Source organism: Pholis gunnellus (genome assembly GCF_910591455.1).
Source record: "Pholis gunnellus genome assembly, chromosome: 1".
In the NCBI taxonomy this organism is placed as follows: domain Eukaryota; kingdom Metazoa; phylum Chordata; class Actinopteri; order Perciformes; family Pholidae; genus Pholis; species Pholis gunnellus.
The window spans coordinates 20,922,373-20,937,060 of NC_136528.1; the positions used below are offsets into that span (position 1 = coordinate 20,922,373).

The 14,688-nt window shown below is 39.3% G+C and overlaps 2 protein-coding genes across 2 annotated transcripts; both read left to right on the forward strand.

Annotated features, from left to right (window-relative positions):
- Positions 1-404: 404 nt before the first annotated feature.
- On the forward strand, positions 405-1,893 carry bola3 (bolA family member 3). The gene is made up of 4 exons (XM_079166253.1): positions 405-558; positions 665-788; positions 951-1,039; positions 1,270-1,893. Exons 1-4 carry the CDS (start codon positions 490-492, stop codon positions 1,333-1,335), a joined length of 348 nt encoding a protein of 115 aa, XP_079022379.1. The 5' UTR covers positions 405-489; the 3' UTR covers positions 1,336-1,893.
- A 1,096-nt stretch (positions 1,894-2,989) lies between these two features.
- Positions 2,990-12,730, forward strand: vat1l (vesicle amine transport 1-like; the record flags this gene model as incomplete). Its single annotated transcript, XM_079164234.1, has 9 exons — positions 2,990-3,207; positions 3,739-3,872; positions 4,071-4,282; positions 4,699-4,841; positions 6,656-6,759; positions 7,390-7,445; positions 7,585-7,779; positions 11,729-11,812; positions 12,632-12,730. The coding sequence occupies 9 exons, from the start codon at positions 2,990-2,992 to the stop codon at positions 12,728-12,730; spliced, it is 1,245 nt and encodes a 414-aa protein (XP_079020360.1).
- Positions 12,731-14,688: the final 1,958 nt, after the last annotated feature.

Consider the following 14,688-nt stretch of genomic DNA (forward strand, 5'->3'; position numbering starts at 1 on the left):
CTTCTGTATCTGTCTGGGCTCAAACATTGTACATAAAGAACAAATATTAACAGGAGCAAATTACAGCGTGCACATTGGGGATAGATAATTCACAGTAACTTTTTAGACTTGAAAAGTAGAGTTTCTCTTAAAGTTTGATATATGACTTATCGAGTATAAAAATCAAACACATCATTCTGCGATTAGAAATGCTATGATTAACATTTTGTCTAACTAAAATAATCCTTTAATCAAATCAATCAATCCGTTGATTTGTTGTATCTTCTCTCCTTAGTGGTTGTATTACACGTGTAATTTATGTATTTATTGTGCTTATATGCTGTTTTTATTTTGATCGTTTTTTGGGGGGGAAGCGAAACTCACCAAGTACCCGGATGTGTGACGTCATCTACGTGAGCCGACGCTCTCTGAGGACATGACTTGTGGAACAACACAACCTGTGTGGCTTTTATATATGTCCCGTCATTGAACTGACTGAACATTTCCACAATGTTGGCTTGTAAACGGATCTTAACCGGCACTATGCTCTCTGCTCTCCGGGTTCATCGCAGTAGTAAAGTAAATACACGTTGTAACAGTCCTGGCTCGCACTGCGGTGCACAGGGTCGATCTGTTATGCTAACAGCAGTTTGCTAAACGTTATCCTCGTTTCTGCCCTCCTCAGGTTGTTGTGTCTGGTCATGTGCAGAGGTGGTTTTCGTCACAAACGGACGGAGAGACCCGCATCGCAAACGTATTGAAGGAGAAGTTCCCGTTAGCCGCGTCGCTCAAAGTTGTGGATATATCAGGTAAACACAGATCTATCAGGTGACTGGTTACACCACACTCCACATGTTCAAATGTAGACCTCATCGTAATTATTATGTAGACCTGTTGTTGTTGTTGTTGTTGTTGTGTAGAAACCAGGTGGTGACAACATGCTGTGTACACTGATTCTGTGCTGTGTTTAGGTGGTTGTGGAGCCATGTATGAGATCCATATAGAGTCCAATGAGTTCAAAGGAAAAAGGACCGTCCAACAACACCAATTAGTTAATCAGGTAAGGAATAACAATATGCCCAGCATATTACCTGTAGCAGTATAAACTGACTAAGCTATGTGTGCCATTTTGTATTGTCTTTGGCTATATGGTCCACATCTCTCTGTCATCATGCTTGCGACCTTTTTAAGATTATCCCCTTAACTTTGGTGGACATAGTACGCTTGAAGATGTTTATACTTGTACTAGTTGAACATTATTCATTAGTTGTTGTGTTTTGTCCTCCACAGGCACTCAAGGAGGAGATTCAAGGAATGCATGGATTGCGAATATTCACTGATGTTCCAAAACATTAGAGAAAGTCCTTCCACTGCTGACCCACAACTTTCTCCTTCGTTCAACCTGTGTACCATGAATGTACAGTTTTAAAGAGTGTTGTTGTTAATGTGTCAGTGGCAGAAAAGCAGAGGGACATTGTCTCATTGTTTCTGGCAGTTACACATTAACAGTGGGAAATGTGAAATAAATGTATGGTTACACTAGTGAGATATTATCTACTCTGAGATAGTACATACAATGGATGAAGGCTACAATACGCACAAAATGACTTGAGAAAATGCTTTTAAAATGTCATGTTATGTAGGTTTTTGACCAATTGGGGGTTTTCTCAGGGTTGGTAACACTGGTCTAATAAATAGCAGCCGAGGAAGTAGTAAATACAATCTTCCTGAATGTTGTTGAATTACTACACACTCTTGTTTGTGGAGCATTATTTTTCACTGTGATCACAATTTATCTATTACTGTTCAATGAAAGTTGATTGATTTTAAATAAATTACTAACCATTGGATTGTACATGGACCCCGTATTCGTGCTATACATTGATAATGCATATTGCAATAAAAAGAAGCTTTCCTCCACTCAATGCTTACTTGTTTGACTTTGGAGGCATTTGTGACAAAAAACAACAACTTAATAATCAAGTTTAAAAAGGACATATAGTTAAATTAAGTTAGTTATGTAAGAGCCATGAGATGCTTGGTCTCACTTTTATTGGTTATTCACATAACACTTGCCAACTAAGAGCCTAAACATTAGTTATTTTTTCCTATAAAAATAATCACTACAAATATAATCTCTTCTCAAGGAGGAGAGAGAAGAGAGGGGTATAGATAAAGAACGCGGAGGGTAGATAGTTTGTTTTGAATGTTTAGTTTTAGAGAAGAAAGCTGTTAGCAACACGGCACATTGATTGCTTGATATCAGTAGATTTTGCCGAGGGTTTTTGGTGAAAAGTTGTTCTGTCAAAGTGAAAATTGTGGAGTCGCTGGATCGGAGGACGTCAGTGCTGACAGGACAGGACAGTTGGTGTGTTTCGACGAGGACTTCACCGCCGTCACCGTCACCTCCCGGTTGTCAACGTGTTGAGAAACGTGTGAAATAAATAGCTGTCAATAGCTATTTATTTCAGGTGGCGCTGCTTCCAATAACAGTAACAGACGAACTGTAACGTTCAGGATTATTGGACTTTAACATCAACTGGATTTGATGTGGCGATAAACTAGCGTACCTGCCATGCTCATGAGAAACTTGAAGGTGAGGAGATGTTCATCCTACATTTCCATAGCGTACCTGAAGGCACCACACTTGTTGAAGGGTTTCCATCTGTGCATCATGGATGTACGAGAGATAAAGTTGTGTACACACTTCACCAGCAGATGGTGCACTTCATACTTTAGCCCGTTGCATTCAAGGCAGTAACGTTGCCGGATGAATCATATTTCTGATTCGTGAAATGGCAAACTTACATCAGTATCCATGTGACTTGACTGAAAAATAAAAAAAAGACTGTTGAGCCCTTATCTGCATGATTGACTACAAGTGTAGACGGTGAGATTTCAGGCTCCGCCATCTATACAGCGCCGGTCCGTGCACAGGCTGCACAGGCTGCACACCACATCCATCTGCACCCAGAGGAGGAGCGGAGAGGCAGGGCAGCGGGTCTACGACATGGCGAAAGAAGGAGCAGATATGACGGAGGAGACGCAGTACATGATAGACACAAATGTCTGCAAAGAACCAGTGGAACACGTGGAATCGTCGGGCGATGCTAAAGAAATGCGAGCGGTCGTACTGGCAGGTTTTGGAGGTCTAAACAAACTCAGGGTAACCAAGAAGGCAATGCCCGAGCCTCAGGGTGGTGAAGTGAAGATACGCGTCAAAGCATGGTAAATATAAATATCAGTTTTAGACATTTCATAGGAACTTATGGATTGTGATGTGCTATGGCCCCTGTTGCGACCCCCCCCCCCCTTTACAGTATTTCTGACAAGTATGAACGCTGAATCTTTTTGGAATATCTGGCAGTCATGAAGCAACAGGTCTTTTCTTGCGCAGGAGGTTTGCTGCCTATATCACGCTCATACCAAGCAAACACGAAGAGCAATCTGACTGTTGCCAGCCAAGCAGCATTTTTAGTCATTTTAAATCATCATTTTTACATTTACATTTACAAAGTATTGACCAGCAAAGGATTACTGCTGTACCAATAACATGTACGCCAGTGACTTATTGCTGATACTATAATCACATAAATAGTTCTGGGCTATCCCTAAATCTCTCGTTCTAAGTATTTGTATTATTTGTTTAATAGCTGTCAGTGGTTAGAGGCAGTTTAGATGCATGGTTTCCATTCACATATAAGATCAGAGGGATTTATTGTAAACAAACTGTAAGGTCCTATTTATTCTTTGTTGCAGTGGCTTGAATTTCCTGGATCTGATGGTACGTCAGGGAACTATTGATAACCCTCCGAAACCCCCCATTGTCCCTGGGTTTGAATGCTCTGGAATAGTAGAGTCGGTAGGGGAAAACACAACAGGATTTGAGGTTAGTGTCATTAAGGATCATAACTCTGTCCTGCTGGCATGTATGAATGAATGTTGTAGGATTCTAAGCAACCAAATCTATAAACGTGCTGAAAGCCCAATAATGACATATCTGTTTAAATCAAACAACTTAGTGCCACGTGATTGTTTCACATTAGTGTCTGCCTGTCATCCGGCTACTCTAACATGTTTCTTTCAGATAGGCGACAGAGTTATGGCTTTTGTCAATTACAATGCCTGGGCAGAAGTTGTTTGCACGCCGGTGGATTTTGTCTACAAGATGCCAGAGGAAATGACTTTTGCTGAGGCTGCTGCATTCTCCCTGAACTTTGTGGCTGCTTATATGATGCTCTTTGAGGTTGCCAATTTGCGAGAGGGGATGTCAGTGTTGGTACACTCAGCAGGAGGCGGTGTAGTAAGTCAATTTCTTTTATGACTATTGCACAACCACACAACACATTCATCCAACTCTCATTGTAACTGACTGCCTTATACCTACAATTGGAACATGTTGTTTATTCCCTGTTATTAATGCTTGATAACAGCTGTTTCTGACTGAATTCTTACTTTAACGTCTTAAACATCCTTTTGAACAATTTACGGTTTGGAATGACTGAAATAAAGCCTTAATAAAGTGTTGGTATAACTAACTATTTAATTATAATTTGTACAATGTATATATTCTACAACACTAGATCTCAATTTCTATGAATATTTGATTGTTGTTTAATGGTGTACCAACTTATGTCTTTGTGTGATCTTGGTGTACTTGAGTTAAACCCCTGTGTTCTCAGTCATTGATACATTGTTGCAACTGTTTGTTATTTTCAGGGTCAAGCAGTAGCTCAGCTGTGCTCAACTGTGCCTAACGTGACCGTGTTTGGGATCGCCTCATGTTTCAAACATGCAGCCATCAGAGACTCTGTGACTCACCTCTTTGACAGAAACGTTGATTATATGCAAGAGGTGAAAAAGTAAGCATGAAAAGTTATGTCCTTATTATGATTGATTTGAGGCTGAAGAGTCTGTTTTTAGTTCCTCGTTGTGTATTTTCACAACAATAATTTCTCCATGTAAAAAAAATTTCACGGCATCATCAGGCATGGTGGCTGTAGCATTTTATACATGTGCACTATTGTGTTGACGTGGACCTTACTGAGTGCAGAGGGCTGTGCAAGGAGGCAGATGTTACCTGTTGCCTTATTTGGTCTTGTGTGGCCGTGGTCCCCATGGCAACTCACGGCTCATCTGAGAGAGCAGCATCATTGTGTTGGGCGGAGGTCTGCACTGGCAATGTGGAACAACTGAGCCAATTAGGGCAGAGCATTGATGCCCTACATGTTCCATTCAGTAGACAGCACGCCGTCAGCCAGTTTGCACTACAAAAAAACCCCATCTTGGAGCAAACACTGCCTGAGATTTCATGTAGTATGATGCAGGTCTACTACTATTATGCTGTGATGTTAAATCAAGCTTTTGATGATTGAGAGAACTCCAACACCATGCTGCCTCCTTTGAGTCACTGTGTGCTGTTGAGTAATTTAATCAGGATACATGCACCATGCGTGAAACACGCTGTGTGATTATATTTTTCAGGTTATAATATATAGGGAATCAGATTTTTTTTTTCACAAGGACTGATTGTTTCATTTGTTCTGCCTACATATCAACAGTGGTAGTGGATTATTATGCCTTTCATCTCTCTGGCCCACACATTCTTCTCAGGATCAAGAGCAAAGTACAATTAAATTCGTCTTTTTACAAAAGGCAACCATGGGAATCACAAGACCACCAAGCAGTTTAGCCAAGCAGGTGTCCAGGGCCACAAGGCAGAAGGTAGTGGCCTTGATTATAACATGCCGTTCATTCTTTCGTATCTGTGACTTTAATGAGTCTCATTATGGCAAACTTTTTTGTCTGATTGATTCTGTGTGCGAGCATTAAACTTTGTTGTTGCATGCATGTTGCTGATGAGGAGTGATGTGGGTATTGAAAAACAAGTTCTTTATAAGGAAACTGTAGGAGTTTTTTACTGTAGTCAAAAGTAAAAAATCGTGGGTTGTACTGCAACTTTTTCTCAGAGTAATACCCCAGAGAATCAATGCTCATAACTTATAAATCCATGATTGGATAAAAACTGAAGCCGCACCACAGTATGACTCACAGGCTGAATATAGAATTCAGTTTGGCACTTTTGCTTTAAGTGCTCACAGTTGTAAACAAGGTAGTACAACCACCTCACTGTAAATGTATGAAGCTGACCTCTGATTGCACTTTATCTCAACTGAAAGCCGAAACGGTTAGTTGATCAACTGATTAGTCGATAGACAGAAAAGGAATCTGCAACCATTTAAGGGCTGCAATTAATTTTCTTTTCAGATTAATCTTCATATTAGTTGAACATAGAATGTCAAATAATTGTTAAAGAAACAGTCCAAAACCCAAGGATACTCCCTTTATTATCATAAAATATTAAGAAAAGCTGTAAATTCTTACATGTGAGAGCCAGGAACCAGGGAATGCTTGTTTTTTTTTATCAATTATCAAAATAGTTGCCAATAATTGTCTGTCAGTCAACTAGTCATTTAATTGACCAATTAACTAAGACATTAGCTTGGGCTCTGGGAAACTGTATTGGGCAAATCTTTTAACAATGTTGACATTTGATGTACCAAACAAATGTCTGGGAAAAGAAGCATTAGTTACAGCTTTAATGTTTAAACTAAATAATTAGTAAATTAAATTATATGAATCATTTTTCAGCTTTACTTTGTTCTTGATGTTTTAGGATTTCTCCAGAGGGAGTAGACATTGTCTTGGACTGCCTGTGTGGGGACAACACAGGGAAAGGCCTGACTCTGCTGAGGCCTTTGGGAACCTACATACTCTACGGTGGGAACAAGACTTATGTTTTCTATTTAGTACTTTCATAGCGAAAATAACTACATTTGCATTGTTTTTGTGTCGTCAAACTGTAGTCGATTTGCTTCAAGTTGATATTAGCAGTTAAAGGAATTGTTCAACATTTTGGCAACACACTTATATGCTCTCTTGCTGAGGGTTATATGGAATGATCGGTACCACTCTCACATCTGTTCATTAAGTATGGAGCTTGAGCCAAGAGACAGATAGCATAGCTTAGCATAAAGACGGGAAACAGGGAATCAGTAAGCCTGGTGATAATTACATTAAAGACGAGTCTGCATTAATTTATTGTGTTGGCAGCCAGACTGAGTTTGAGAAAGTGAGGCTCACTTGAATACTCCATCCATAAACTGCAAATGAAATGTATTGTCCTTCATAGCATACTTATCTGATCTCTGTTAATTACTTTAGTTTGTGTTAAGCCTCATGAATCAAGTTTAGTTTTTGACTATGTGCAAAGGCATGCTTTTACAGATCTAAGGGTCTAAAGGTGCCAACTGTTCCCCCCCCCACCTTCACCCTTCATGCAAGGCTGCCTGTTATTGACAAGTCACTTCTGCACAGCATACAGCAATCCTTTTATTTTTGTTTTTTCAGGCGCATCAAACATGGTAACTGGGGAAACAAAGAGTTTCTTCAGCTTTGCAAAATCTGTGAGTCAGAGATGCAGTCTATCATCAACATTTGAGGGAAACAATACAGAACATTTCATAATTTCATGGCAAATGAAACACACAAATGAGTCCCTTGGGATGAACGTTTTCTCTCTGTGTTTATTTTCTTGTTCTCCAGTGGTGGCAGGTGGAGAAGGTGAACCCTATTAAACTGTACGAGGAGAACAAAGTCATAGCAGGATTCTCGCTCCTCAACCTTCTCTTCAAACACAGGAAATGTAGTCTTGTGAAATCAGTGATGGACAAACTCTTGTGTCTCTATGACCAAAAGAAGATCAAGCCGGTTGTGGACTCCCTATGGGCGCTGGAGGAGGTAAGACCCTGGGGTGATCAGAGGGTGTAACACGGTGAATGAAGTCAATGATGAGCAAATTAAGAATTATCTAAATACAGTGGTCATATAAACGGAGATTCCAGGTTTAAAATGTAAGCGAAGATTTCATGCAAACATCTCGGACAACATATAATCTGTGGTTTGTTACTGCTGCTTTCTGTGGGACGTTGTCAGCTGTTCTTGGACATTTTTCCACAGATGGTGGGTAGGTTGTATCATCCCGTGTCACAATTATTTCACACCAACACAGAGCCCGACAGGCCATACTGTACATCAATCACTTTACTTTCTACAAGCTCTTTAACTGTGGTTATTCCATTTCTGGGGGATCTTTGTACAGTACACCTGTCCTTCACAAACATATTCTAATCACGATAGCTACCTTTCACATAGACCTTAACAAGTAGTAGTGCAACGTCTGCTTGCTTAGGTCTTTATCTTGGCTCAGGACACAACAAGTCTGTTGCAATCCTCAGTATCTTTGTGTCGGCTGTTTGATGCTGAGTTGAAGCACTATGACCGTAACTTATGGTCCTTTCTGACACAACACGGTTTGAGGTACACTTGCTGCTGGGTTCAGCACACATCACAGCACTCTGCGCCTGAAGTTCAACCAGGTCGGTGCAGTGTAACGCCTTCGTGGTTGGTCGCAAGCCATGAGAAATAATGGGTTTCAGAGCGCAGTGGTGCTGTCGTCGTGTTGTGTCTGAAAGGGCCATTACTGGTAAATTAAGTTTACAAGAACCTTTAGTGGGCCATTATCTCTTCACATCCCAGGTGTTACCCTTGCCAAAAGAAAAACTCTCTACCTGCAGGGCCTACAGTAGACAGGACACATGAGGATGGTAGAAACATCTAAATCTTATGTCTTGTTGGCTATTTTAGTATCTTTTAGGACATCCCTCCTTTGGTCGGATCATAAACACAGCAAAAAAGTTGCTACTGACCATTTGAAAGGCTCTACACACCTATAGTTCAGTTACACCGATGTGTTCACTTATTTGCCTGATATGACATGTAAAAAATATCTGCGGTGAAATAGGTTGACTAAATGTTTATTCTGGGTAGCAGGAAGTACTTGTCCTTAACTTTTATGAACCACAAAATGAGCCACTGTCTGTGGTAATGAGGTTAATTTCCATTTCCAGTCGCTCCATATTGGTGTGCTTATGGTCCCATTAAAACTTAAGCTACAGCCATTTCTTCAGCATAACGTTTACCTGAAAGCAATTTGCCTGATTGTTCCCATCAGTGATATCAGAAGGCATCTAACACATCCTTATATACCCTCTTTTCAAGTAAAAGTTTGGAATTTGTTTCCCATCCAAAAATGCTTTAAGAATTCAGGTAGCAGTTGAGGCAGTGCGGTTAACCCATCACAAGAAAGCTGATAACAAGTCATTCTGAGCTTCGTAGCTACAGTCAGAGAGGTAACAGGTTGATGAAATTATCTTTTTATGATTTTTATTTCTCATGGGAAACTGCCCCGGTACTGCTTGTTATTAAACTTTGGCAGATTTGTCAGGTCATTCACTGGAACCATTGCCCATGAAGAATCTCATTAGAGGGGAGGATGGCGTGGGATGTAGTGTCAGGGGCACATCCTGCCTCATTTGTTCATATGCCTGGACGGAGAATTCAGAGGGCGTTAGTTTGTTGTTGATCACGGCAAACTTTTTTTACTGGAATGAAAAGTTAGAGAATGTGTGACCAAAACAGAATAACTGGACCACCCAGCAGTTTTAGTTCGGAAAAAAATTAATCTGTCTCTTTCACCTCGGAGTCCCAAGGTCAATGCTATTTAGGATACTTAAAAAATAAAATGAAGTCAACATGCAGTATCTTGCAGATATTGTTTTAAAGTATCAGGAGGCCCTATTACACCTATGATACAAGTGAATCTTACCCCCCAAAGGGCTCGACGAGCTGCTGACCTATTTTTGCTCTTTCTTTTAGCAAATGAATGCTTGTGACACAATGGTGTCCAGACAAAGAGGCACAATCAGTTGTCTGTTTGTGTGGACTGTAATGAGAAAGCAAGATATGGCATCCTGAGTAATCCTTTGTGATGTGTGATACTTTATCTTTGCAACAAGTGAGTCAGACAAGCTTTAACGAGTAGCATTGGTGTTTCCTTGTTTACAAGTTTTGACCTGCAGGTGTGTTTGTTGGATGTAGAGATTGTTGTTGGAGAAAACATCACAGTGAGAAAACATCACAGTAAATTCACTGAGTAACTGCATTATTTCCCTGCACATGCAAACCATGGAGACTCCACCATGCTGTGATCATTGGGGTGTTGGGGGGCTCTACACTGATGGCAGATTGAAGCTTTAAAGCTGTGGTGTGTTGTTGAGTTGGAGAAAATCAGGAAAATGATTGCACCTGCTCCACCACTCCCATTCCACCACCGCGCAGCTTTATGCCATCAGACTGCTGATGATTAACAATATGGACCGAAGCTCTGATTGTTAACTGGTCAGATTGCACAGCCTTTAAAGATTCTGACATTTGGTTTTACTCAGTTGTGTTCACCTAGCAGTAGTAGCTGGGATAAGAATTGAATTTGAACACAATATCAGCTAATAAAACATATTGTGGACAGATGTTTCAACAGACTCCCTGGTGACAGAAGCCCGGCCTTCATTTGGAGTGTAGCGTGATTAAAAGCCCTGCCTGCAGGAATACCGTCGTTCATCAGCATAACACACTTGATGAGTCAGTCATGGATCAATCTTTAATGTTGTCCACAGTTTTTAGTATTTGTGAAAGAAACATAATTTCTGCATTACTATGCAATGTTTCAATTATGTTATTCTAAATGTATATGTTCCCACCTCCATAGACAATGAAAATTCTCAATACATGAATCTGTTTGAAAAAGGGGTGTGAGGTGTAACACTGTGTTAGAACAGTGTGTCTAGTTGGCAGAGGTTTGTGTCTAATGTTACATTTAAGTATTCAATAAATCATCCTTATAACAATTCGTATAAAGTTTCTTTTCATACTTCATTCATACTCACATAAATTAAACAAAAATAAAGATCTGGATCCGGATATTACGTCTTTTCAGAGATGAGGACCTTATTATGTTGGTGTAAGCTTTTCTCAAGATCGAGAATATTAAAGTAATTAGTTTTAGCAGGATGCAACTCACTTCAACATTGTATGGGAAGTCATTTATTACTTATTAGAGCCCACGTTAGGCGGCGTCCTAAAGCTGGTAAATCAAATCTCCAATGCACGATAGAGCTTACATTGTCCCTGCAATCATGAAGCTGTGTGCTTCATATAAACCTTCGAGGGACTGTTCTACAGGCAGTAAAGTGTTCAGTGTGACGTCAGCGTAGCCCAGCAGGATGAGTCAGCATCACTTAGTTTATTAAGGCTATTAACTTTTCTCACAGAGCGAGTTTAGATTATCGCTGCTCTGAGGAAGTGGGCTTGTGTCTGTAATGACCAGGAAATAATTGCAAATGTGACTTTGTGTGGATTCAGATGACAAAAGAAGTTTTTCAGCAGGTGCTTTTAAATGTTTTTTCCAGTGAGCACAACGAGCTTCCTGTTGGAGAGCTTTTATTGTTATTGTCATTCACCAATTTTATCAGCAGAAGTGAAGTGTTTTTGTGGCACCCTTGTTTCTTACACATTTAATACAAAATGTTACAGCTCAAACTGTTAAAAATGTTTTACTGGGCGCTTTGTGTTTTTCTATAAAATGACTTGGACTTAGATGTACCAGCCTAATACTGTTTAAAAACAAGAACTTGAAGAACTTCTCTGTTAGTATAAAATAGTCATGCTTTTTTATGTCAAAAAAAGAGTCATTATTTGATGAGATTTCATTTGTGATATCACAGTCGATGTATGTTGTTGTTGTTTGTCACTAGTTCTGCTTGTTGAAAATGAGTTATTGTTGTGTTTTCAGGTAAAAGAGGCCATGCAGAGAATCCATGACAGAGGCAACATAGGAAAACTCATTCTGGATGTTGAGAAGTCTCCCACCCCTCTGGTAATATTTTGAATGTTTTTTGTTTTTTGTTTCAAATTAATCATAGGAATAAAGTATAAGGATACATTAATAGACAGGTTAAGCTCTTGATCTGAAGTGCAAATCTACAAAGATTTATAATTGTCACACCGATTTATACGACAGCACTTTACATCCTTTTCAGTAAGATTACAGTAATTACTAGATGACATGAGGTTGAGGGTACATGACTAACAGGAAGAAGAGAAAAGGAGAAGATGGCAATCAATTGGCAGATATAAAATGATGCACAACACAGAACCATTTTGGAGGAGCTACAATAACTTATAGAAGAAAATATTAGTCCCTTGTTTCCCTGATCTTATTTCTTTTACCAATGTAGAGCTCATTTTTTAAAAACATCTTAAGTAAAAATGCTTCTCAGAAAACCTGTAACATCGGATTTTCTGATCTATGTGCTTAATTAACGACACAGCTACTTTACTGGCTGACACGCTGTGCAATATTTGTTGTTGATAAATAGTTACATTTGACATTTCTGATGCCTACAGCACATTTCAGGTCCAGTCAGGGTCATAAAGAGGCAGTTAGTATATCCTCCTGTTTTATAGCAGTCATTTCCATGTTGATATTCACATCAAACCTAGAGATTATTATATTCTATTAGATGTTGAGACATGTTCGTATTGAAACTATAGACCCCGTATACAGCTTGCCATTAGCATTAGAGGAGACATTTACATATTTGCCGTACCACTCACATATGTGTTCGCCGCTGTTTCTCTGTATTTGGTAGCTCAGTATACAGTTAATGACAGCTGCATAACATTTCACCGCTAGATGGCCAGCGACAGCACAGAGACCAGTGAGGCGGGAGAGGAAGAAGAGGAGCCAGAGGGAGACAACGACAGCAAGGAGCGAATGCCTTTCATCCACTGAACAGGTCTAGAGACTGCTGAGGCTGCACAGATTCACCAGAGGAACCCAACCACACACGCGTGTTGTGTAGTACGTGCGTATGTATGTATGTATGCATGTGCTGTATGCATGTATTCATGTATGCATGAATGGATGTATGTACGGTATATGTTTGTGCCTCTTGTCTGTTACCTTTTGTTTATCAGCTGATTGGTCAAGCAAAGGTTTTGGATACACCCAGACAAACAGCATGTTTGTCACCCAGGCAACAGATGCCAGTGCCATTCTCAATATAGTATTATATTATTTATGGTATTAAGACGTCATGTCATGCAAGCCAATAATGTAATTGTGTCCAATTGTTTATTGACTGAAAGGGCATTCAAATCTGCTGACTTGCTATTATCACTTTAAGATTAGTGCCCTTAAAAACAGATTTACTAATGCACACACGGGTCGTATACTATAACAAGCTTCACGTGTCTTAATATTTCACAATACAGTGCTATTTGATTCTCACCTGTCCTCAGTGATGACAGCTGTAAAAATGAAAGCAAACGATTGACATAAGTTTGAGAAAATGTCGACTTGATGCTTCTGGCCAAGGGAGTGAATTACTTTCTCATGTTACAAACCACGAGAGCTAGAGAGGTCTGTGTGTAGATATTAGCATGATTCTTAATTCTTAGGGGCCAACCTTGTGTGTTATGGGATCACCAGTGCCTTCAAGCTACAAATGAGCATTTGATACTTGAAATGGTTTCCTTGTGTGAAGTTTGCATTCAACAAACCAACAAAATAGGTATTTTTAACTGGAATACGAAAACAGATGCGTACACTATTAAAAACTCCTTTGACTTAAATACACTATATATGACACCATACAGTGCTACATTTATGGAAAGGTCACAAACATTTGATAATAATATACTGTATGTAAATACAAGAAAACATGAGATAAATCAGTGAATTCTGAATGTTCTTTGGGTGGGATCATGAAGTGGTCAGTCAGGCTGTTTGTGGAGCCTCTGCTTTGCTTGTCTGATCAAAGTTGTTTACTTGCTGGTGCCTCACAACAAAAGTGCCATACGACTCCAACATGAATTATTTTTACAATGAGCTGGTGTCTCAAAGCAGGGCGATTTAGGTCTGAGCAACGCTGCGTATTACTTTATTTAAGTCCGATGCCCTCTGCTTTACTCCACATCTACGTGTTGTTGATGAAATGTAAGAGAACGTTCACGCTCACATATTCAAATGACTGATCTGTTTTTATTTTTAATTTAATCCAAGTAAAAACAAACTATTGTTTTCACTATTTCTTGGGCCTTGCTTATTCTGTGTATTTTATATCTGCTAGTCATCTGAATTATTTATTACTTTACTTTAATTATGAAATTGAAACCAGAGTACACATCAAAAAGTATTTTCTCAATGATAAAACAGTGGCACAAGTCTCTCGTATAAATGCCATTTCAACAGATTAAAAAAATGTATCAACTTAGTATCACCAAAACCAACGCTGCATGCTTTGAAGTTGAATAATAAACGCTGGAGAGACAAACGTGTTAATGAGTGTACACAAGTGATGATTTAAGTCATTTTAGAAGTTGATTTCTAGACTTGGAAGTAAGGATAATGATGTGTAGACACTGTGGAAATAATTATAATTTTGATGCCTTTAATGTCAGGTCTGCCGTGTATGTGTGTGAGTGTGTAAGAGAGAGAGAGAGAGAGAGAGAGAGAGAGAGCATGTTTTTGAGTGTATGTATATTATCTTGTAAAAAAAACCTGAAGTGTTTAGTACTGTAGTTTGTTCACAAAATCCCTTATAAACTCTGGTTAACCTGTGGTCGTATATATTTTTGTCAAATTTTCTGTTTTGTACTTTCTTTGAGTACAGCTCTGTTTACTTGAATAAATCGATCTGGAAAGTATGCCGGGATTGGGTTTTAATTTATTTCACATGAGATTCATAT

Bases quoted from the DNA above. Each gene is read 5' to 3' on its own strand.
- bola3 (XM_079166253.1), top strand. From the start codon at position 490: ATGTTGGCTTGTAAACGGATCTTAACCGGCACTATGCTCTCTGCTCTC. The intron at 789-950 runs GTAAACACAGAT...TGCTGTGTTTAG, and splicing joins CAAAGTTGTGGATATATCAG to GTGGTTGTGGAGCCATGTAT. The intron at 1,040-1,269 runs GTAAGGAATAAC...TGTCCTCCACAG, and splicing joins AACACCAATTAGTTAATCAG to GCACTCAAGGAGGAGATTCA.